Source organism: Kryptolebias marmoratus, linkage group LG16, assembly GCF_001649575.2.
Source record: "Kryptolebias marmoratus isolate JLee-2015 linkage group LG16, ASM164957v2, whole genome shotgun sequence".
Lineage (NCBI taxonomy): Eukaryota > Metazoa > Chordata > Actinopteri > Cyprinodontiformes > Rivulidae > Kryptolebias > Kryptolebias marmoratus.
In genome coordinates, this window is record NC_051445.1 from 18,797,021 (window position 1) to 18,819,318 (window position 22,298).

General features: G+C 39.8%; 1 protein-coding gene across 4 annotated transcripts in view; it reads left to right on the forward strand.

Moving 5' to 3' along the window:
* triob (trio Rho guanine nucleotide exchange factor b) overlaps nt 1-22,298 on the forward strand; it is a 106,512-nt gene that overhangs the window by 11,897 nt on the left and 72,317 nt on the right. For all 4 annotated transcript variants that reach the window (XM_017409929.3, XM_017409928.3, XM_017409926.3 and 1 more), the window contains exon 2: nt 1,197-1,250. In XM_017409929.3, coding sequence (XP_017265418.1) covers nt 1,197-1,250 — 54 coding nt within the window. The remainder of the gene's footprint in view (nt 1-1,196; nt 1,251-22,298) is intronic.

Consider the following 22,298-nt stretch of genomic DNA (forward strand, 5'->3'; position numbering starts at 1 on the left):
GATTAGAGTGTGGTACCAGGTGCCATCAATTTTGAACCTTTTCACAAGATTCTAATTTTCTGATATGATGAATTTGAGATTTTCATTTGTTGTCATTTGTAATCATCAAAATTAAACGAAATAAACATTTGAAATATATGAGTTTGTATTTAATGTATGAATATAATATACAAGTTTCACTTTTTAAATGGAATTACTGAAATCAATCTACTTTTTCATGATATTCTAATTTTATGACCAGCACCTGTATACATCGAGCATCTTTATGTTCTTCATCCTCTCAAGGTGAAGTGATACTGAAGAAGAATCAGTGGTGATTATTTTATTTAGGTGTGCCTTCAAGCGTTTGATTTTTAATAAAGCCACAAGTGAAAGTTCCCTCTCGTTCCTTCGGGCTGGCGGTTTCATTTTTCCACTTTTTCATCTCGTTCGGCTTCCTTCGCCCTCTGCCGTTCCACTGATAAGGCCTTGAGAACTTTATCGGGACTCTTAACTGGACCGAGCACTCGATCTGTGCTGTGTAAAATGAAGCACACAGCCAGTGAGCAGGTGCTTACTGTAATCCTTGCTAGGCGACAGCATATGCCAGGCTGTTCTTTTTAGAAAGGCAGCCAGGAGAAGTCAGAGTGGAGAACTAAGCTGCCCGTGTCCTTCTTTCCCCTCCTCTCAGTTATCTTGTGCCACGATAGTGTCCGGGCGCTCCGTGACCCAGAAAGAGCGCCTGCCATTAGATTCACGATGAACGCCGGTGCACGTAAAAGTTGGGTAAAACATGTTTTGTTTATTATTGTACCAAATTTGATGCCAGTATTGAAGTTTTCAGTGTTAATGTAGACCATTCTCCCCCCCACTTTACTTTTACAATCATACTAAAATCAATAATTACTTTTCTAGCTGTATGTTTTCTGTATATGCATGTGGGTGCACATGTTGAACGCATGTGCATCTGCGTTCAACATGCTGTTTAATCTCAGGGAGGGACGAACCAGATATCCGATCAAAGGGCTGCTTTACTCTCATGCGTACCCTGTAATTCTGCCGCTTTCAGTTTTGACACTGCAAGAGTTTTACGAGCGCCCCAGTGAGTCACATGACCGTTTGTTCATTTTGTATTCCCTTCATAAATCTTCTGTCTCTCATGCATTTCTTTGTCTCTCTCTCTCTCTCTCTCTCTCTCTCTCTCTTTTTCTGTTTAGATTGCTCTCTTCCAAAATGTGAATCCAAACTGGATGGCCCCGGTCAAACCTCAGGTAGGTCCAAGTTTTGTCAGCATGGGGACATGAATTCAAGAATTTGTTTACAGAGCATCAAGCTGCAGACCATAGGGAGACTCTCCACCGGTAACATGTCATTTCCATCTCCACCAGTTAAGATAAAGGGTTAAGGTTAGGATTAGGGTAGAGTCAAGGTAATACGTAATTCAATGTTGCCAGTGGTGGCTGACATCACGTGTTTCTTGTGACAATGAGTAAAGATTACTGCTGTTCCCTGGAGATGCAGATCACGTGTTTTCAGTGGCGATTCTCCCCATAGTCTGCAACTAGACCCTTCTCATTAATTTGTCTACTTTAAAGTAATCGTTTAGATCTTTTGCAAAGGAGTTCTGGCAAAAGGTTGTAAACAGATAATATCTTACCTGTTGTAAATGGCTCTTACAAAAGGTGAAGGCGGAGTGATATTGTTTTTGCCCATATCTGTGTGTGTGTGTGTGTGTGTGTTTTCGCACCTGTCTATTACCAATAATCTCTCACGCTGAAATTTTACTGAAACTTTCAGAAAATAATCATTGGTTGTACATCTTCAACTGATTACCTTTTGGAGTAATTCAAGGTGGTTATCACAGCTAATCAACATGAGCCAACACAAATAAAAAAACAATAATATGCCAGTTTTACAGATATTAAGCTAAAATTTGATGTTGTCGCTGAGAGTCACTGAGCTGGTTCAAAGAGCTACCTACAACAGGTAATATGTTGTTTAAACTACAGAACCACACTTCAAAAGACCTTAACTAGCCCCTTAAGCAAACTAGTGCTTCAACAAAGCTCCACTGTGTCAAATCCCATTAGATTCAAGCTCATCTAGCAACCATAACCTTGTAGGTTTTCAACCCCTAAACCCAGAGGACTCATATGCTGAAAATACACCAAGTCACTGTCTCCTGGGTTACTTGTTTGTGGACATAAACAGGGCAGTAAAACGTCATATTGCCTCAAAGAAATCAGGGCCTAATTCCCTTACTATATTTTCTTTCAGCTAATTTATTTATTTATTTTTTTGACTCAAGTGTTTTGTAATTGTTTGAAGATTTTCCTTGTTAAGTTTCATTTCCATTTTTGTACAATCTGTGCTGTGAAAGCTGACATACACTGGCAGACAGTCATTGGAGATGTCATGCCGAGGGAAAACATGAAAACACTTTTTGTCGAGACGCATGTCGTGGGACTTACAGTGTTGGGGCTACAGCAAAAAGAGCGTGTCATTGTCAGTGTACTGTCTTTCATCTAGCCCTGGGTCTGATGTGTTAGATACACGTTCGTCCCAGTGTTTTCCAACTGGGTCACCCAGGGATGAAAAAAAAAAAAAATAAGACTGTTTTCCAATGACAGCTTGCCCTATTACTCCCAGTTGCCAGAAATAAGACTTAGTGATAATGTGAAGTGATTGGGAGGTATGGCAGCCAAATCCTGTGCACAGGCCTTTGGCTCAGGAACCCTTTGAACTTCAACTTTTAGGCCGGCTCACACAAATTGGAGCTGCTTTTGTGTCTCTGCGAGTTCCTGTTAAAATGAGGGAGGAATTCAGGAGCTGCTCACAGCAAATCAAATGTAATCAGCCTGCATTGGTCATTAGTGGTTTATTGTTCATAGTTCCTTTTCAATTACCGTGAACACAATTAACTCACAGTCGAATGAAGTGTCCATTTAGCAAATTGGGTTGAGAATCTTAATTTAGCATGACATGAATTTGCAGGTGTCTTGGAAAAAATAAAGATATAATTCATTTATTTTGCTTGTAAAGGTTTATTCCAGAGATAGAACAAATAATTGGCTGAGCAATTTTTAATCAGCTAGCATTGGCTGTAGAAAAGCTCAAATGGTCTAGTTTATTTATTTATTTAACCATTCTGTATATTTTTTTCCCATACAGTAATAAAGCTCAGATATGCACAGACACATTTAACATGTTTTGACCCCAAGAGGGATGGATATGTTATCCTTTTATCCACAGTTTGCTTTTCCTTTCTTTTTTATTTCATTGTTGGTCATTCTGAGTGTTGCTACTTTTAGATTTTTATTTTCTGTGCATCTTCCTTGACGTGACTTCAGCTGATTATTTAATCTAAATCTTTTTTTGGCCAAAGTGATTTGAGAAACTTTTTTTTTTTAAATAAAACTGTTTATTCAGCGCTCCATGTATAGTTAAATTAAATTACATTTGTATTTACTAGGATGGATGAGTCGTTCTGGTTATAGTAAGTATATATTGTTTGACATGCAAAAAAAAAAAAGTATGAAGTGAGACGAAGGATTCCAGCGTGATGACTGGTAAAGAATTATTATTGTATCCATTGATACCGGAAGCCTTTAGACTGTTGATCACACTGTAAAAAAATCAATTATCTCACCAAAACAATCTGTAATAGGAAATAATATCTTTAGCAACACGTCTTGATGATGTTCTGTCATATATGGGGAGTTTTGCTGTTTCATGATCAGTGTGAGCAGGGCTCTCAAACTTACTGTGAACATTTTCACAAAGAATTGGTGAACTGTACACCTCACTTTAGTTCTTAGTGACCACTGTGCATCCCTTGACGTTTGTCAACTGTCGTCTGTCAGCATCAACCTGTGTCTTTTCCCTGATCTGTCAACTGTAATCTGTTCTGTCAGGACTGTACAGACCACACACCCTTAAGGGAGTTTTAGGTTTATGCTTGCCGTTCTCAACCAAACTTGACATCACAGAACCTGTCGCGCTGAGGTGTTGTGTCATTTCGGCTGGTCGTGCACATTTTGTTACTTGTTGCACGGTGCACGGAGGACACCTGGTAAAAAAAGGGGAACAGCGACAGGGCAGGATGTGTTTCTACACACATCTGTATGCCGAAGCACAACCCAATAAGACGTAACCAGATTGATTAACTGTAAAATCCCTTTTTTGTTTTGAGAATCTCAGTTTACAGACACATCTTCCAACTATGAAAGCATATTGTTTTCTAAACAATATATAGAGGAATGTGACCTAATATGTTTTTTTTTAAATTATTTAACTCTTCATACTGGAAAAAAAACAGTCTATAATTAAAGCTCTATGATAGACTAAAGAGTTTAGCTGACTGGCAAAATCATCAAATACGCTTTCGGTTCAATTGTACCGTGTTATTACACACTTGCCATGTATGTACTTAGTATCTTAGTTTCCCATGCAGTTAATATGGTGAATCAGAGTATTGGGGCTTCATTGATTATGGCTTTTTAGTGCACTCATGCATGCTCTTAACTCAAGGTGAAGATACTCTGAGTTGATTGAAGTCATTAAAACCAGACATTCTGGAAGCGTTCTCAATAGTGGCGGCCACTGTTTAAGAGAAGCGCTGTGGAGACTGTAGCACGTCTGGCAACTCGTCTTTGTTTACATCACAACTCACTTAAGCCAGGACCAACACTCAAGTCTAATCTTGGCTTTAATGTCTTTAATTCCCATCGTTTGCACTCAGGATTTAAATATTATGAGATTTTATTTGGTGCGTAAAAAAAAAAAGCCCATTAAACATCAATGACTTTGTGGTGGTTTGCAAGTCTGCCTTACTTAACCTGTGTCAAATTACCCCCACTCTATTCAGTAAATCTCATTATAGACAGAGAAAAATTAGAAAGGCACAAATACAGTGCGCATGTGTTTTTTGGAGGAGATAACCACAAAACCACGAGTGTCCCTAAAACACTCTTGGCCTGCATATGGACTACGGACTAAGCACGCTTAGAGTAAATAGTTGGACTGTTCCCAGATATGCTCTGGCTCTCAGTGCAAGATAATCTGCGACAGTAGCCAACTGGCTGTTTTAGTTGGGATGATGCTGATCTCCTGTTGTACTAATAAGATGTAGCATGCTTGGTATGGTGAATTGGATGAGAACTGTTTGCCTTTCTGGCCGAAAAAGAAGCAAGGTTTTTGAACCCAGAAGCAAAGATTGGGGTGTTTTCTCTTCCTCTTTTCTACCATATGTTTCTGTTCAGTTTAATTCAGCAGTGAGCTCAGTCTCTCATCCCTGCCCACACTGAGCTCACTATGTGGTTCCTATTGAACCGGGCTTTGAATGTTAACCATGTGCATCGCTGGTCGACGAGCAGCCAGGCACAGTGCTCCTTCACTCACACACACACACACACACAAATTTCCAAGCAGCAAAGGAAGTGGTTTTCTTCAGAGTTCACTGGATTTTATTTTTTTAAATTCTCCCCTGCAGGGGTCAGAATAGGGAAGATGAAACTTTATATGGGGTGTGTTCACAGATGCGGTGTAGTGTTTGAATAAGTTTTGTTTACCCACTCAGATTTTTGAAGGGCTTTTTTAGTTTTCACCCCTGAAGTGAAAACGTGTACAGACAACATGACAAAAAGAGCCAAAAGCATGCAGTCAGAGCTCATAACATTCTTAAAAAACAGGCCAAGGACTGAGGAAACACATTAGCTCAATCCAATATAAGGCAGTTATATGTAGTTCTGTGCTACAATGTATAGGTTTAAAATGATGGCTTGGCTAAGAATTAGGTTGGCCTTTTGGAGCTCGGCTCACAGAGGAGCACACAGTCAGAGGTGCTGTCAGTCTGTTTTCAGTGAAGCATGAATTATGTACAACTAGTGTCCATACTTCTGTTTTCCACAAAGAAGTATTAGCATACATATATTAACTATGAATGGAACTCATACTGCAGTACTTTAAGAGGGACAGTTTGTGTAGTTTTCTTCGGCAACGAGGTGCTGTTAAAGTTTAGCTTGGCAGTGCTTTGTTGTCTGTAGGTTTTTGTTCTTTGACTTCTCAGACTTTTTTGTTCAAGTTTCCCCAGTCTCACTTCCTATTAGGGATGCACTGATACTGAAACCAGTATCGAGTACTGGTCTGATACCATGTCTGTGTACTAATACTTGTACTCATAAAAGTGTTCCAATGCACTTTACAATGGTACACTTCTCACTTTGAACAGTCGGGTGTCAGAGGAAGAGCAATACCAGCCTTGTGGAGGAAGTTTATTTTATTTTATTTATTTAGCTGGCTGTCCTGATCTGCTCTCTTTATCAGCTGGTTGCAATAAAGCACCATAAAGTTGTTGTTGTTGATGAAATAGAAGACGCCGTGTGGAGGGATTTCCAAGTGAACGACCGAGAAGAAGAGGGCCCTCGGTATATATGGATCTGAGCCCCGAGTGTCCTGACAATCTCACTACACAGTCCCTGGCAAGAGGATGAAGGCTTTCATCGTCATCATTAATGAAATGCAAAAGTTCATTGAAAACCACAAGAGCAGCGTAGGATTTATTGACCTGGGAAAGCCGAGCTGCACTCATCCAGTGAGTCAGCTGTGAGCCGAGCCGTCCGCCACCATTCTGATGAGAAAGGATGAAATGGAGAGAGAGTGGTCATCCTGGTCTTCTTTCTTCAGTACACCTGACCATTGTTTCTAAATTGTGATTAACTTTTGTACATCTCTTAGCTTTCTTCACTCTGTCATCTTCCCCTGTTCTCATGCCGGTTTTTTTTTTTTTTCCCCAAGTTTGTGTTGCATTTACTTCTTTTCAGGTTGTCTTTTGCAACTCCCATAGTTTTGGAAAATAAATGTCCTTTACTTTTATTACCTACATCCTCCCAGTCTTGCATTTAGGTATGTCATCTCCTTCCCCACTGTGGATTATTACAAGTTTGCCTGGAGACTTTTTTTCCCACACACATATTCAAGGAGAGCAAAAGGAAAGCAGTTAGACTTCCTGCGGTGTCAGACTCAGGTACAGTCAGACATTGTACGGAGTGTTTCTGTCTTATAGTTTGTGCATCTTTGTGTCCTCCTGTGAATTCAGTTTGTCCTGAAGTGCCCAAGCTTACATGCTGACTACTGTTTGTGCCTTAATGCCTGCTTTGAGCAGATAAACTCAAAAGGATCATGCTGGTTGTGTTGGGTTTTAAAGTAGAACATCCTGCTGGCACAAAGTATCATCAAAACAACATGTGTTTGGCATTGCAGTGTTTTCTGTGGGTGTCAATAATAAGAAAAGTTGTTCTCTGTTTATTCATATACTTTTGTTAGTTGTGACATTGTGCTGCTCCCATAAAGCCTTTTGCCTCAGTATGTAAGGACTCAGAAACTCATTGACCCACTGGATTTAGATTCAGGTCTTCTTTGCAGCATAAAAGCACATATCATCACCAACCAAGCATCATCAACTCATTGATCAGATTCACCAGTATGGATTTTTCTTAATTGCTATTCATAGCTGTTCCCCGTGCCATGCACATACAAACAAACACATCAGACATCTAAATACACCACCATCTGCTAATACGCTCCATCTGCTGTAAACTGAATTTCCCCCTGAAGTCAAACAGAGTTCGTCTGCAGCGCTACAAACATCACACTCTCCCTTTTGCATCAGAATCTGCTCCCTCTGCGAGATCATATTCCAGTGATAAGAGTCATAATTTCATGTACGTGTCCCAGAGAAAGCATTTTGATCAAATAAAGGTGAGCGGCTGCCCCATCCCCCTGAACCCTCATCTCATCCCTCTTTCTCACATCATCATCATCATCATTATCTTTGTCCCCTGACTCTCGGAGACTGGTCTTTTTCTGGAGAGCACTGATGCATAGAAAAGCAAGGTTCCGCTCTGTCGCCCATCCAATCGCCATCGGCCCCTCCCTCGCGCAACAGCCAATCGCTCTCTGGAGATGGCCAGCGGGGGAGGGGCTGCATGTCACGAGTCAGGGGCGCGCGCACAGCGGCAAGGGGGGAGTAGGTGATGTTGTCTGTGTACGTGTGCTCGCTTGTTGCTCCTTGCACTTGAGGGATATAAAGGATGCTGGGCTGCTCCAGGAACAGGGAAACATCACTGGATGCTTCTGCAGGTTTCGATGGTCGTGCTGCTGCAGAATGAAGAGGAATGAAGATGCTCTTTATCCATTCAGATGAACAATATGAGACTAGGCTGGAATTAGTTTTAATAGGAGCTTTGCATTTTGTGCAAATGCAGTGGCAATTTGGACCTTTCCCAAGCTACGATAAAGGGCTCAATCACAGCAACAGTGTGGCTCAAGGACTGTTGTAGAGGTTTTACGATTTTGTTTAGCAATAAATGCCCAAACACAGAACCAAATGCTGCCAGTTTCTGCCTTTTTTTAGTTAAAAATCTGACCAATTAATACCCAGTTTTTGCAGGTTGTACTGAGATGAAATGCAGGCAGACGATTGATAATTTTGAAACCGAATTGATTGGAAAAAAGCCAGATCATTTTTCTTAGACGTGGAGGAACGTGGAATCCCATTCGTGGACGGTACTGCTCTTGTGCTGCCACGCTGCTCACTTCATTGGTCATTTGACAAGCTGAAGACATGTCCATCCAGATCCTGCCTGTGTCCCCCTGTAAGTATGACATGATTCTGCACGGCTGAGCTGAATTATTTAGGAGTGTCGGGAGAGCAAAGTGCCACAGTGAAGACAAATTGAGATGTGCTGCTTTCACTTTGTTGTATTTGGCTGTGAAACACCACTCTATACTTAGAGCTACTTCTCAGCAGCCCCACAAGGAACTATTTTTGACCTGCAAGCTAACCAGTAAATGCATGTGACTCATGTCGTCTCACCTCTTCTCCTGCAAAGATTTTTGTTTACAGGTAAAGTTAAAACAGTTGTAACCATCAGAGAGGTTAGTCACTCGATTTAGCAAAGGTTAACCTAATTGTTTCAACTATACAATCCAAACAACTGATATATTTTGTCATACATTTTTGAGCTAAAACACTGCAGCATTAAAGACCTAGCATTCCTCGATGAAATGCATATTTCCCACCACTTTTCATGCCAGCTAAGATCATCTTATGATGAGAAATGACAGAGCCACTTGCGGTCAAATATTGGAAAAGACGTTTTGCACAATCTGATGTTGCTCGAAGTATGTGTTGAGAATGAGTCTCAGCTACAGCCAAACCAGATTTTAGCTCAGTATCTTTAAAATTGACTGAGTTATACAGATTTTTGTGTTTTCTAAAGTCAAGTTAATCAGTTGTAGCAGCACAGTCACTGAATGTTTCCTGAAAGTTTCATTAAAATGAGATATTTTGCAAACAGAAAAAAACATCATGCACAGACACAAAATCATTGCCCTTTCGCCTTCAGCAGTGGGTGATAACTATGACTCACAAGTGAAAGATCTAAACCTTTAAAAACTTTGCTCAAATTGTGCCACATAGAATTCATTAAAGATGTGTGACTTTAGCTAAACATCAACATTGTGACCAAAACAGAAGCTGCAACACTGCAGACCAGAAGATAAATTTAAACAATAATAATAATAACTGTTACCCATTCATGAACAAGCGATGTGGTAGTAGCTCAGAAGATGACAAAAATCTTCTTTCCTACCAACACCCCATGAGCTTAAATAGGAGAGAAGCTTCTTGACCATGAAGGAAAGTTTAGTGACTTGTAAAAATGTAATATTTAAGCAGCTTGTCAATATGGATTCCTCTGCAGCTGGATGATGGGGATATGAGGGTCAGGAATGCTGGGAATGTTTCCTTTTAATATAATCCTTTGACATGCTTTACTATTTAATGAAAACAGGGTCATGTTGTTGTAAGTGTACTTTTAAAAGGCAACACTGTCAAAATAGAAAGTCATCTAATCTGTTTCCCTCCTGTTTACCATCGGAGTGGTTGATATTTGCTCTAGATTAAAATTAGTGTGTGGCTTTTTGAGGAATTCCTAGAAATAAACCCCTGAATCTAAACAGTGGTAGTGTTACTACTATACTGTAATCCGTCCTCAGGTGGGGATTTTGAATAAGTTGAAAACCTATATTTTCCAGAGAATAATTGTATACCGTATGTCTTGATCAGTGGTGGGTAATCTTTTCCTCAAAGGGCCACATAAGGACCTAGGACTGCTGCAGAGGGCTGGATTAATGGGTTCAACTCAGTTATGCCAAGTAAATATAAAATAAAAATAATAAAATAGGCATAAAAATTTGCCTATTTCGAGTAGGCTTTGAATATTCTAAAATCAGTGCCCATTCCTATTGTCAACACTTTTAATACATTCAATAGGATAATGTTTTAAATATCTGTGATTATGACTAGTTTTTTATTGCGTGGTGAATTAAATGACCTTAGCTGTGTAAAATAAATTAATTCAGAGATATGGAGGTGCTGCACCTGCTCTGTGTTCTTTCTGTCTTAGTATTACTACAGTTTAGGTTTTTGGCTTTTGATTCTGTACTGTTCACTATTGCATGTGCTGGTGTCACTTTTTTTTCCATTTACCTCTTGTAGTTCATGCAGACAATAACAGAGAGTGTAACACATTGTAGCCTATCTTCATGCAGTCAGGGTGGAGTTCGGTTCCAGATGTAGAGTCGCTTTTTGTTGTTTCCACAGTCACAAAATAACCCCCTCCACCCACCCACATAGACACACACACACAATTAAATAGGGAGCAATCACGGTAGTAATCTTTGTTTTTCCCTACGACTGTCCCTATTTCCTCAGCTCTGATTGTTTTCCTGTGTCTCTCAGCTTCCCGTTTCCTCCTGCAGGATGGTTACAATCTGAGACACCCGGGAGCCTAAACAAAAATATGGAAATATCCAAATGTAATTAGATTTGGAACTGCTCAGCTGTCTGCATTAATGTGAAATGTTTCCCTTTTGCTGAAATGCTGTCATAAATCAGCTGGGAAATTGTAAACACGCTTTCTACCAGTGTCACTTGTAGACTGCTTTTTTTGTTGTTGTTTTGGCAGTGGAAGTTATCATTTTGGGCTCAGATAAACGGGCCCTTCTGTTGGAGCCTTTCAACACACGTGCATGTGGTTATTCATGCACAAAAGTCAGATGTTCCGTCAGATAGTCCTGCTTGTTTAAAGCTGTTGTTTTCGGAGGCTGTGATAACAGTAGATAGCCATGGGATCCACCAGCTACCTCCTGGCATGGAGGCAGACTTTAGAGCCAGCCTTTAGTTCGCTGTCTGCTGCATGTGAACCCAACAGGACGCTGGTCTTTGTCGAGGACAAGTCTAGTGAAAATTTATTCACTCCACAATGGGGTGACGTGAAGGCAGTATGAGAGGAGAAACAATCAGGACTGAAAATGACCAGAGAACTGTGTTTAGGAGATAGAAAAGGTGAGAAAGAAAAACATGGTGTACATGAGGAAGAAACCAGTGAAAAGGTTGTGATAAAAGCAGGACTGTTAGGAAAATTAAAAGCCTAGCTTTCCTTGAAAGGAATGCATATTACCCGCCACTTTTCATGTCAGTGTGAGGTCGCGAGATGTCACAGTCAGAGTATGTGTTCTGAATGACTCTCAGCTACTACCACATCAAATTATACCTCAGTGTCTGTATTACTGATTCAATTATAGTTTTCTTTTGTGTTGGCTTATTAGCATTAGCTGTGGTGGCCATATTGAACTGGGCTGACTCCAAAGGTTCATCAGTTGTAGATATACGTACCTCCAATGACTTCACTTTCTGTAAGTTTTATTAAAATCCTTTCAGTGGTTCATGAGATGTTTTGGTAACAGACAGTCACACACACACACACACACACACAGGGCAAAAACATCAACGTCCGCCTTCGCCTTTCAGTTCCGGGCGCTAAAATTGGAGTTTAGAAAAGTACCAAACAGCTGCAGTGGATGTCAGGGGAGGAGAAAGGGATGCATTTCTTCACCAGTGGCTCTTAAGCACCCCGGCCATGATCGTGCTCACACATATGTTCACAAAAACAAAGATAATTTGACAATAATGTACAGAAACACTGAAGGTCTGCAGAGTGCGTCATCCTTCGGGACCAGAATCTGACTGCTGAGCTTTCAGCAAGCTGGCAGGCCTGCAGGTGCACACAGACGCTCGCAGTAAAGCAGCCGAACGGGACAGGTTTTGGTCTTTAAGGTGGAGTTTTTGCTGCAAAAGCCGAAGATCTCAGCTCCCTGTTTTTTTATTCAGCACTCACTTGAAGGCATTCGACACGAAGAATGGTCTGGTTTGGTCTGGTTGTTGTTCTCTGTGAACCAACTGGCTGGAAGGGCAACAATAAGTCACCGATTAGTTACTTTAAACCTGTTTACAAAGACTTTTTATTTCTTACCTCATTAAAGACAATCATTTCAAGTGGAAAGAAATCCTGCTTGATCACAGTGCTTTTGTTGCTGTTTTGTCCCCGAGGTTTGTAGGAGTGATTAATCCCAATATGAGCGCTCAGCTGTCATTCTGTTTACTGCTGTCAGCTGCCGTCATTATGTGGCTGACCTGGTAGTTTTGCTGCAAACAGGCTTTAGATTTTGTCTAGGGACATGTGATGCTGGAATTTTGTCAATATTCAATCCTTTTCCCATTAATTATTCCAATGCAGCGCATTTGTTTTACTGTTCCCTCAGTCATCACTGCGATTGGCCCACTCTTGTTCTAATAACAAACGGGCATTTGCAGACATAAAATACACATTTTCTCAAAGGTTGTTCGTTCTTAAAGCTCATTCTGATGACAAGTTGATATAGTGAATTCCCGATTTGGTGAAAGAATGTACTTACTGTACACTGTCTGCTTGTATTTGTTTGAACTTTCCTTTTCCCCACAGTGTTTTCCAAAAATACACATATTTTTTTCCACCCTCTCTGTGTATCCCGACTGTAAAATATTACTCATTGGATCATTAAAAATATTTGAAAATTGCACTATTTATATATATATATTTAAAAAATGTAATTGATGTGCCAACAATAAGACTTTGGGTAGCTGTTCTACATTTAAAATGGCATGTTTCTCACACAAGGATTTGTGTTTTACAGGAATGTAACATCAAAAAAATTAACAGCACTGCCCTTTACTTTCTCACTTTTTTCAGTTTGCAGTGTCAAGTTGCTTTAAAAAAATTGAGTTTTAATAATTTACCTTATAAAACCACATTTTAAAAGTATTCATTGTAAACTATGAAAAGGTTTTTTGCATTATATCAATTGGTGCAGTTTTACTTTAATCTAGTCATTTTCAAGATATATTGATATGCAAATTTGGAATGCAGGTATGCACTCAGTGTAAACAAAACAGTCAGCTAAATCTGCCAAAAACCATGTGGAAGCTTGATTTTCCAGATTAACCTACATTAGGCTGGCTGTGGTCTGCGTAGGTGAACAAACATGGTGTAATCTGACAAGAGTAGAAGCTCAAAGAAGATGTTCAGGTCACAATATAAGAGGGAATCTGCTGCTAAACATGAAAAAAGACAAAAGATTAAGTAAGATGACTGTTGAGATGAATATTTGGACTCAAGCAGAGTGATGGAGCTCCACAAAGACAGAGCTCTGCATTCAAACACACGTGTTTTTTGGGAACCGTCTTCTAGACCAGTTTCAATGAACCTGTCTTTTCATCTGCCTACTTTACTCAACATATCTGAGCATGGATATGTACCAATACATCAAAACGGTCAAACTGCTCTTCCATAGATGTCGCCTTTGTTGTCTGTGCTTTTTCAGTCACTTTGTTTCCGAAAGTAAGCAAACACACCTGGTACTTGACAGCTGTTCACAAATTTTGCTAACAAATCTTCAATTTAAGGACACACTTACTATCAATATTGGAGAAAAAAAATGTAGATTTTGTTTTTTGCTTTCTGAATCGTTTTTAATTGGTCTTCATGACATTGCAATGGGTACCTTTTAATACTTTAAGAATATTTCATCTTGTTGTTTGTTTGTCTATTGTTTGCACCAAATTGAAAGTGCTGATATACTTTCTATGTTATGTAACATCTAAAAGCGTCATCTTTTCCTCTTCTCACCTTTCCTTGAATAATATCCTCTTGAAGTCTCATTTGATTTGACCTCCAACTGTCCACTGAATGGCAGGCAGCTGAGCCTGTGCTGTCCCAGTCATGTGACTTTCTCTCCTTCCTGTTTCCTTTCAGGCCCTGGAGGGACTTAGCAACACAGCGAACCGCAGAGCTATGTGTCCTCCTCTCTCCTCTCCCTGCTTGTGTAGATTTATATAGTCTGTTGTGGTTTATTGGCTCAATTTCCTTGTGCAGCCGAACAATCAGGGTTCTTCAGTCGTAGTCGGTTGCTGATTGGTGTTCCCAGAGCCGTACAAAGCGTCCTTCGCTCTGCCTCATTGATGTGTTGATGCGGCTCAGCTGGCGGCTCAGTGAGTTTGTACTGTATTCTGCTGTGGGCAGACAGAAACCCATGGATGCTTGTCCTCAGACACAGTGTCACACTCAGCCTCCTTGTTACAGAAACAGTGTCAATTATAACATCAAGACTGTTCGAGGTCACAGTAAGGCCCAGTGTTTGACTGAAAAGACGATCACTGTCCTGTTGGTGAATATTCTTATTCATGAAGTTTGTTCTTCTTCTTTATAAGTTAGATACAAAAAAAATAGTTATTTGTGGTGTTTGTATATTTCTGAACATGCATACTGTTTTTGAAAGCTCTTGGTTGTTATGGATGACACTGAACGTTGCTGCTCTGACCATGCTGATCTGTTTACACTACACTGGATTTATTAGGGACAGGAAAGAATGGTTAACAGTGTAGCCTGCTAACAAAACTGTTTGGTGAGTTCACAAAGAGCTCTACTAAACCAGTGACTCCCAAACTTTCCTGCTTTCGACCCACAAGATAAAAGTCACAGGCCACTGCTTTTCTTTTTTTTGTAACAGGTAGCATCTCACTAGGCTGTGGCTAGTTGGCCATGTCTGTGACAACATACTAATACCAAAATACCAGTTTTTTTTGAAAATGTTCAAAATTCATGTGACACGACCTCAAGCCTCTGTGACTCAAGTGAAGAGCTTGAGAATGCCCATGAACAGCACAAGATATCTGGAGACTCCCTCCCAAATGCTGTTTGTCAACTTGCTACCTGCAGTCATACCCCAGGAAGATACTAACTTTAAGGCTAAATATGTTATTGCCAATCATTTTTGGTTCATCTGATTTCTGTAAATCTTCTCAAGACCCCAGACTTGGTGTTTTATGACCCCACATGAGGTCCAGACCCCAACTTTTGGAACCGCCATGACTGATTCTTGTTGTATGTGTGTGTGTGTGTATATATAGCTGTATTTCTTGACTTCATTTGGCATTTTTTACAAACAAAATTATGATAAATCCACTATATCTACAATTTAATAAAAATATTGGTAATGATTGACCCACTGCTTCATTGAAACAAAATAAATTAAAAGTGAATATATTAAAAAGGGAATATATTTAAATTCTTAGCTCACCAGATCTTGGTTGTAGATGAACTCCTGCTTAGATGGATGTTTGATGAATATTGATGCATATTTGTTTCCAATTTTACACATAAATAGGATAATTTTGTCTCTAATTTATACACAGATAATGTCTTGGGGTTTTAAAGGCGTATTGACGTCTAAATGATGCAAACGGACAGAAATGACGTTGACTCATGTTTCTAAATATTAAAAATGCTTTTCCAGAGCATAAAGCTTTAGGACTCAGGGCATTCAGACACTTAGCGCCTCAAAATGGGATTAACTTGCACGTGAAAGGCAAAGAATGACATTATTTATAATAGGAGTCCTTAGATGGCACAGTGCGTAAAGCTCACACTGACTGACAGAATTTGAGTGTTAAAAAGAAGATTACAACCAATCATTTTTAAAGCCTATTTCACTCGCAAATCCACCAGCGACAACTGTTTGGCAGGCTTATCTCCTTTTTTTTCTCCTGTGAGTAAATAGCCAGTCGCACCGGGAGAGGGGAAACTTTTACATGCAAAGCAGCACTTGTGACTAAATCTTATCTTGGGGAGGGGTTTGTGGCATGGGGGGCCGACAGCGAAGAAAAGCCATTTGGTGAAGGCAACAAGGAGCTGGCAGTGTCTTCTGCCTTCTGTGGCTCAGTGGGTGCCGGGGCGTTGACCAGTATACGGCTCGGCTGTTGTTCTGTTGTCTTACGGCCTTACAGCAGCGTGTACGGTGAGACAGACCGGACCAGATGAGTGAAAAGTGCCTGTAAACCTCTGCTGAATGTATCAGACCTTGGCTGACTGGGCCCGTGTGTTGCTGGTTTGGGTTTACAATGGCAGTGCTGGATAACCACAGCTGGCAGTACGCCCAGGCTGGGAAAACCCTGATCAGGCTGTCAGGTAGAGCACTTTACGTTCATCCAGATTCTTTGGTTATTTGTAACAAAAGAAGTGAGGGCCTGGGGTCAGTTCAGTTGTTCAGTGATGTCTTTGTGGTCAGAGACAGGAGGAAACTGTGTAGATTTTAATTTTGCCTGATAAATGTTGATAACCGAGTGTTTTATTGTTTCATGACTTCCTCAAAAAAAAAAAAAAAAGACTTGGGCAGTGTTTTGACTGTATGTAAGGGAATCCTCAAGCAGCTAAAGAAAGCTAACAAATTACTGTTGTTATTTTTAAGTTTACATTCAGCCTTTGCATATGAGACTTACAGGGTTTGTTTGCTTCAATTGTGTCATGTTTCAGCAAATTTCTAGTGGGTTATAATGTGTTCCTGCAAAATGTCTGAGCAATTCTGGCTCATAGTTTTAGGTTTACAACATTCACAGCAAATTTCACAACTTATCGTGTGTAAGTTAAATTATAAAGAGTTTAATGATAAATGTAATATACAGATTTTGGCTTGTTTCCCTTTTGTGCCTCCTGTGCTCTGTTTTAGGAGGTATCTATCTCTATTTAGTTGTTTTTTTTATACACTCCCCCTCCTGCCTCCCGATGCTGAAGGTGTCCTCTTTTCAGTTTTGTATATGGGTCATTCTGAACAGCTTGTGTTGTGCTGCTTGGACACAGCAGTGTTTTAACTATTTTAGAAACATTAGCCCATAAAGATATTAAAAGTTAGTCAGGGGACTCTGTACAGTCTGGTTTTGCTTCAAAGCAAGAGTTCAGATCTTTTTAAGTGTGACTCTGTAAAAAAATTATCCATCCATCCATCCATCCATTTTCTTTACCCGCTTCTCCATTCGGGGTCGCGAGGAGCTAGAGTCTTATCTCCAGCAGTCACTGTGCGAGAGGCAGGGACACCATGGACTGGTCACAAGTCCATCACAGGGCCACATAGAGACAAACGAGACAAACAACCATTCACACTCTCACTCACACCTGGGACAATTTAAGAGTTACCAATTCATTTGTTACATGTTGTAGATAGGTTTTTAAATGATCTCAGTTTGAAGAGGTGGTTTAATTCTGACTTTATTGATGCACTAATGGTTAGTTTGAGTGCACCAAAAGTGTAGCCATGTAGCCAAGTAGCCATCTAATGTGGAATTGACACTAATGTAAATCAGTGAAGAAGTTCATAAAAAAGCTTTTGCATTTGAAATCTTTGAGATCAGAGTTGTTTTTGGACGACAGCAATCCACTTTGGTCTCGGCCCAGCTCAGATTAGCCGTTAGCTTGTCAATCTGGACAGAATTAAACTGTATTCGTCCAAACTGAGGTCATCCAAAAAGCTATCGACAACAGGTAAGATACCCTTTTCACTGAACCCTGCTTTAGAAGATCTGAATTATATCTTCTAAGAGTTTGTAAACCTGTGCAGCCACAGCTTGCTAGCTGTTAGATCAGTGGCAGGTGCTGCTGAGACAAACTAACCAGGACAGCTGCCCCCCTCCTTCAGCACAGGTGTGACCTAGAAGTGCCTGTGAGGAAAGGTAAATGAGAAACCCAGTAGTACCTGGGATTTCTAGTTCAGACCTTGATCTTGGAGCCAAACATCATACAGTTTAATAAAAATTCAAGTCCTCTTTTATGGTTCGTCTTGCTCAACCCCAGAATGTGGTGTTAATGAATGCAGTGGTCTGATGAGATATTCTGCTCTGAGGCACTGGAGGGAAAGTGTCGTGAAGAGAGCACTGTAGGCTGAAATCCCAGCTCAGCCATGCAGTGGAGGGAGAACTCATAAAGCTCCTGACATTTAGAAGCTTACAGTACATATGCCGAACTCTGGGTCAGAATCTGGCTTTATGGGTTCCAGTTATTTACTTTGCTTCCCGTAATGACTGTGCAAACATTTGATCAATCAGAAGGGTTCGCATAGCTGACCTTTTTGTCCTCATACACTAAAGCACATTAGGATGACCTCTTCTGTTTTATAGTAAGATCAATAGAACAGTTATTTGCCAGACCCTGTGAAAACCCACCTTGGGTGCTCAGTGCTGTCATTGGCTGCTGACAAAACGCTGGCCAGGGAAACAAAAACACTGAATGACCCATCAAACTTTATTGCAGACATTCAAAAATTAAGGACTACGTTTACCGGCACTGACTGAAAATGTCCTTTTTTTACTGCCACCCACAAGAGAAAATGTTCTGGTTAAATGCAACCAAATCAGAACAGGAGAAATTGCTTTCCTTTTATTTATTTGTTTTTGGGCTAAAATGCAGTGCTCAAATTTGCAGAAGAAGCTGAAACTAAATTCTTAAAGAAGTAGAACCCCAGCTAAAAGCTAAAAGAAGCCAAACATAAGCTTAAAAAAGGCAAAATGCTATTTTTAAAGCCAGAAGTAATAAAATGTTAGCTAAAAAAACAAAAATTGCAAGAAACTAAACGCAGCATAGGAGATTTATTTTTGGCTTCAGGAAGAGGACAGTAGTACAAATTTGCAGATTTGCCAACACTTTTTTAAGGACAAAAGAAGTGCTGGCACAATACAGCGAGTTGTCAGTAGTGAAATCGAGAAGAACTCTAGGAACGTCACAAGTGAGAGAACGGTGGGGATGAGATGAAAAAAAGATTTGTACTCAGGGATTGTTGCTCTGATTCAGTGACGGAGAAAGCAATAAAAGAACAGATGTACCCTTATAATAAAACATAAAAAGGGCTTAAAATTTCTCAAGTCGTATTCTGAATTTAACCTGATTACAAATGTAGCAACCATCCTCACATACTTGATGCCTTCAGAATAAAACTACATGCAGGTTTTGTGTAAAAGTGTGCGGTTGTGATGTGACCCCAGTACTTCAATGTGACCCATTCAAACTCTGCCCTTCTCTGGTTTCACAGACAGCTCAGTGAACTTACCTTCACATTCACCGGCCGGCACGAGGCCACTGATAGAGACCATTGTCTATGCTTAAAGGGAGAGTTCAAATCTTTCGACACAATCTAGTGAACCAGCCTGCTCTTCTTTGAACGATGAGCTGTTAGATTGAGATATGCTCGATTCACTTCATCATCCTCAAGTTTCTCATGTTTTCTAGTCCAGTATGAATTATTAATACGGGTCACATTGTGGTCAATGGTTGTATTTAGGCCATTTGTCTAGAATATTGCACCTTTTGTTGGATTTCTTTTATGCTGGTGCTGAAATGACGAGAAAAATGAATTTAGCTCAAGGAAAAATGGTTCGCATTCAGTTGTTCAAGCTCATTGAACACAAAGTCTACAGCATTTTGAGCACAACTGTATATGTATATAAATATTCATGAATGATGAATCAATAATGTTTTATCTGGAGGTGCCACGTTACAGATTACACGTTGACCGTTTGGGCACAGTGTCGGGGCTGCACCAAGGCTGCTTTTTGTTTCCGCCCGTCCCATTTGTTATAACTTATTCATAGCTTTTTTTGCTTCTTGGTGTTTGTTTTTTTTTCTCGCTGTGCTTAGGGGTTAAGCCCAGGTCGAGGGGTTGCGGTGGGAGCAAAGTGTTATTTTTGCTGTAAGCCACACTGTAACAACAACAATATGAGAAACACGATGAAAGTTAAGCTCACCACAGTCCCCAGGCCGCCTGCCAGTCCTGGATGAAGGTCACAGAGCTGGAGAGGAGTGCAGGACAGGCTGATGGAAGCAGCCTAATGTGGGAGAAAACAAGACAACGACTCAGATATTTGAGATAGATAGAAAGAGGGAAAGAGCAAAATACATATATGAGAGGGATGTATAATATGAGACATGGAAGCAAAAGGAAGTGGGCTGAGAGAGGCAGAACAAACTCTCACTTGTTTTCTTCTCATGATGCACAGAGCCAGAGCACATTTCTTGTTGCTCTTGTTGACACTGTGACAACTTCTTCTAGAGAAAAGGCTGAACATTCATCCTGCCCACAATGTGTAGGAAAAGGCATAAACTAAGGAAGGTGAACAAAGGTGGTGCGCAAGCTTGTGTCTCATATGGTAGAAAATTCTGAAAGTGACGAACTAAAGCTGTATGTTTTTCTTCCTTTATTGTAAAAAAAAAAAGATTGTTAAGGAATTACTGCTCAGCAACCATATATAATTAAGAGTGCAGTTCGGTATTTCTCAGTCTCTAAAAATGTACTGTGTTTTACTATTTCTGTGAAACGAGCTTTATGACTTGATGATGATCCAAACATAAACTTTCACAAAATGCCACAAACAGAATCCTGCCGGGATCACACTGTGAACGCCGCTGTGGCCACCATTGATGTCTCAGTCTTATGTTTGGAAATCTGAAATGTGTTCAGAGATACACACACACACAAACACATATATCTTTATTTTATCACTATTGGTATTATATTTATTAGAATTCTTGCAAGTTATTTTTCAGACTTATGTTTGCACTTGTATATAGTAAAATCAAAAAAATCAAAAAATCTCTGGTGTGGTGATACAATATCTAAATACACTGCCAACAATCTAGTTCATTAAAGATACATGAACAGCAAAATAAGATATGACGCAATATGATTCAACCCTTAATCATGATAAGATGAGATTCAGTACTAATTTGATTTAACACATTAGGCTCCAGTGCAACACAAGACAAATAATACTGCACTGGTTGCCAAAACTAAAGTTTTTTACTGCCTAATTTAAACAATGGATGCTCACAAACAGGTCTTAATTTTAAAATTACAACATACTGTCGTAAAACCTGATTTACAATAACAAACATTCCAGAAAAATTAGGCTTAAGGCAAAATTAACAAACTGCCAGGCAGCAGGTGAGTTTGACACTCTTTCAGTGAACCTGCAGTGAGCAGCAAGATGTATTTTCTGTATTATAAAAAATAAAACATAAACTAACCTTTTCTAGTATTAGTTGATCCACATGATCAAAGTGAAGCACACTTTCAGTGTTTATTGCTGTTTATACCGGCACTGCTGCAGTTCTCTGCTTCAACACTAGGATTCGCTAATAAGAAAACATTACAGTTTAACAGCACCAGAAGAAGAGTCTGTGAGGGATTCATTTTAATACACAAATGTAACGACACTCTTTTGGTTTTCAGATTGTTTTAAGCTGTATGTCTGTAGAAACGAACTGGCACACAGACTCTTTATTTTATAATAGGATAGATCAAATTTTATTGGTAGAAACCCACAATAAACCAACGCATCAAAATTTAATCCCAAAGCTGTATTGGTACATGGTTGCTCTGCTGATCCAATCGCTTTGTGTATGTGTGCATCTGTGAACTGATTTTGTTAATCTTCATTTTCCTACCTGTTTATACACTTGTTTTTTTTTTCTCTTCCTTTTCAGCACATTGCACTGTAAATACACATAAAATGAAAAAAAAAAGCAGGAAATAAATAAATAGTCCTCTTTTGTGTGTTGGTGTAAATTAAATTTGACTTTTACTGAAATAATAAAAGCGCAGTCAACAACCTTGACCAGATGTAAATGTAAAAAAAAAAGGAAATAAATCTATAAACTGGTGCAATAATTGCTTTCAAATGTTGAAATCCACATTTCTGAAAAAGAGCCCAACTTGCCCAATTTGTTGGGTCTACCGTGGCCTGGTTTGTGGCTGCACTGTGTAAGATTTTACCACAAACTTTTTGAAGTGACACATCCATCTGTCAGAGGGACCTGCAACTTGTGTCAGACTATCTGCTGACCTGAAGAGGTGATCAAAACACAGGCACACACACACACACACACACACACACACTGGCCGACACATTTCCAAACAAACTTATCAGTAATGTGTTCACGTCAGTGTTAGATATACAAAATGAAACAATGGCCTCGCTTTACATGAATGAAAAGCTAGACTCTAACACCCACCAGCCTATTGAAAAAGGTTTGGTGGGAGGGAGTTTCCAAAGCTGACAA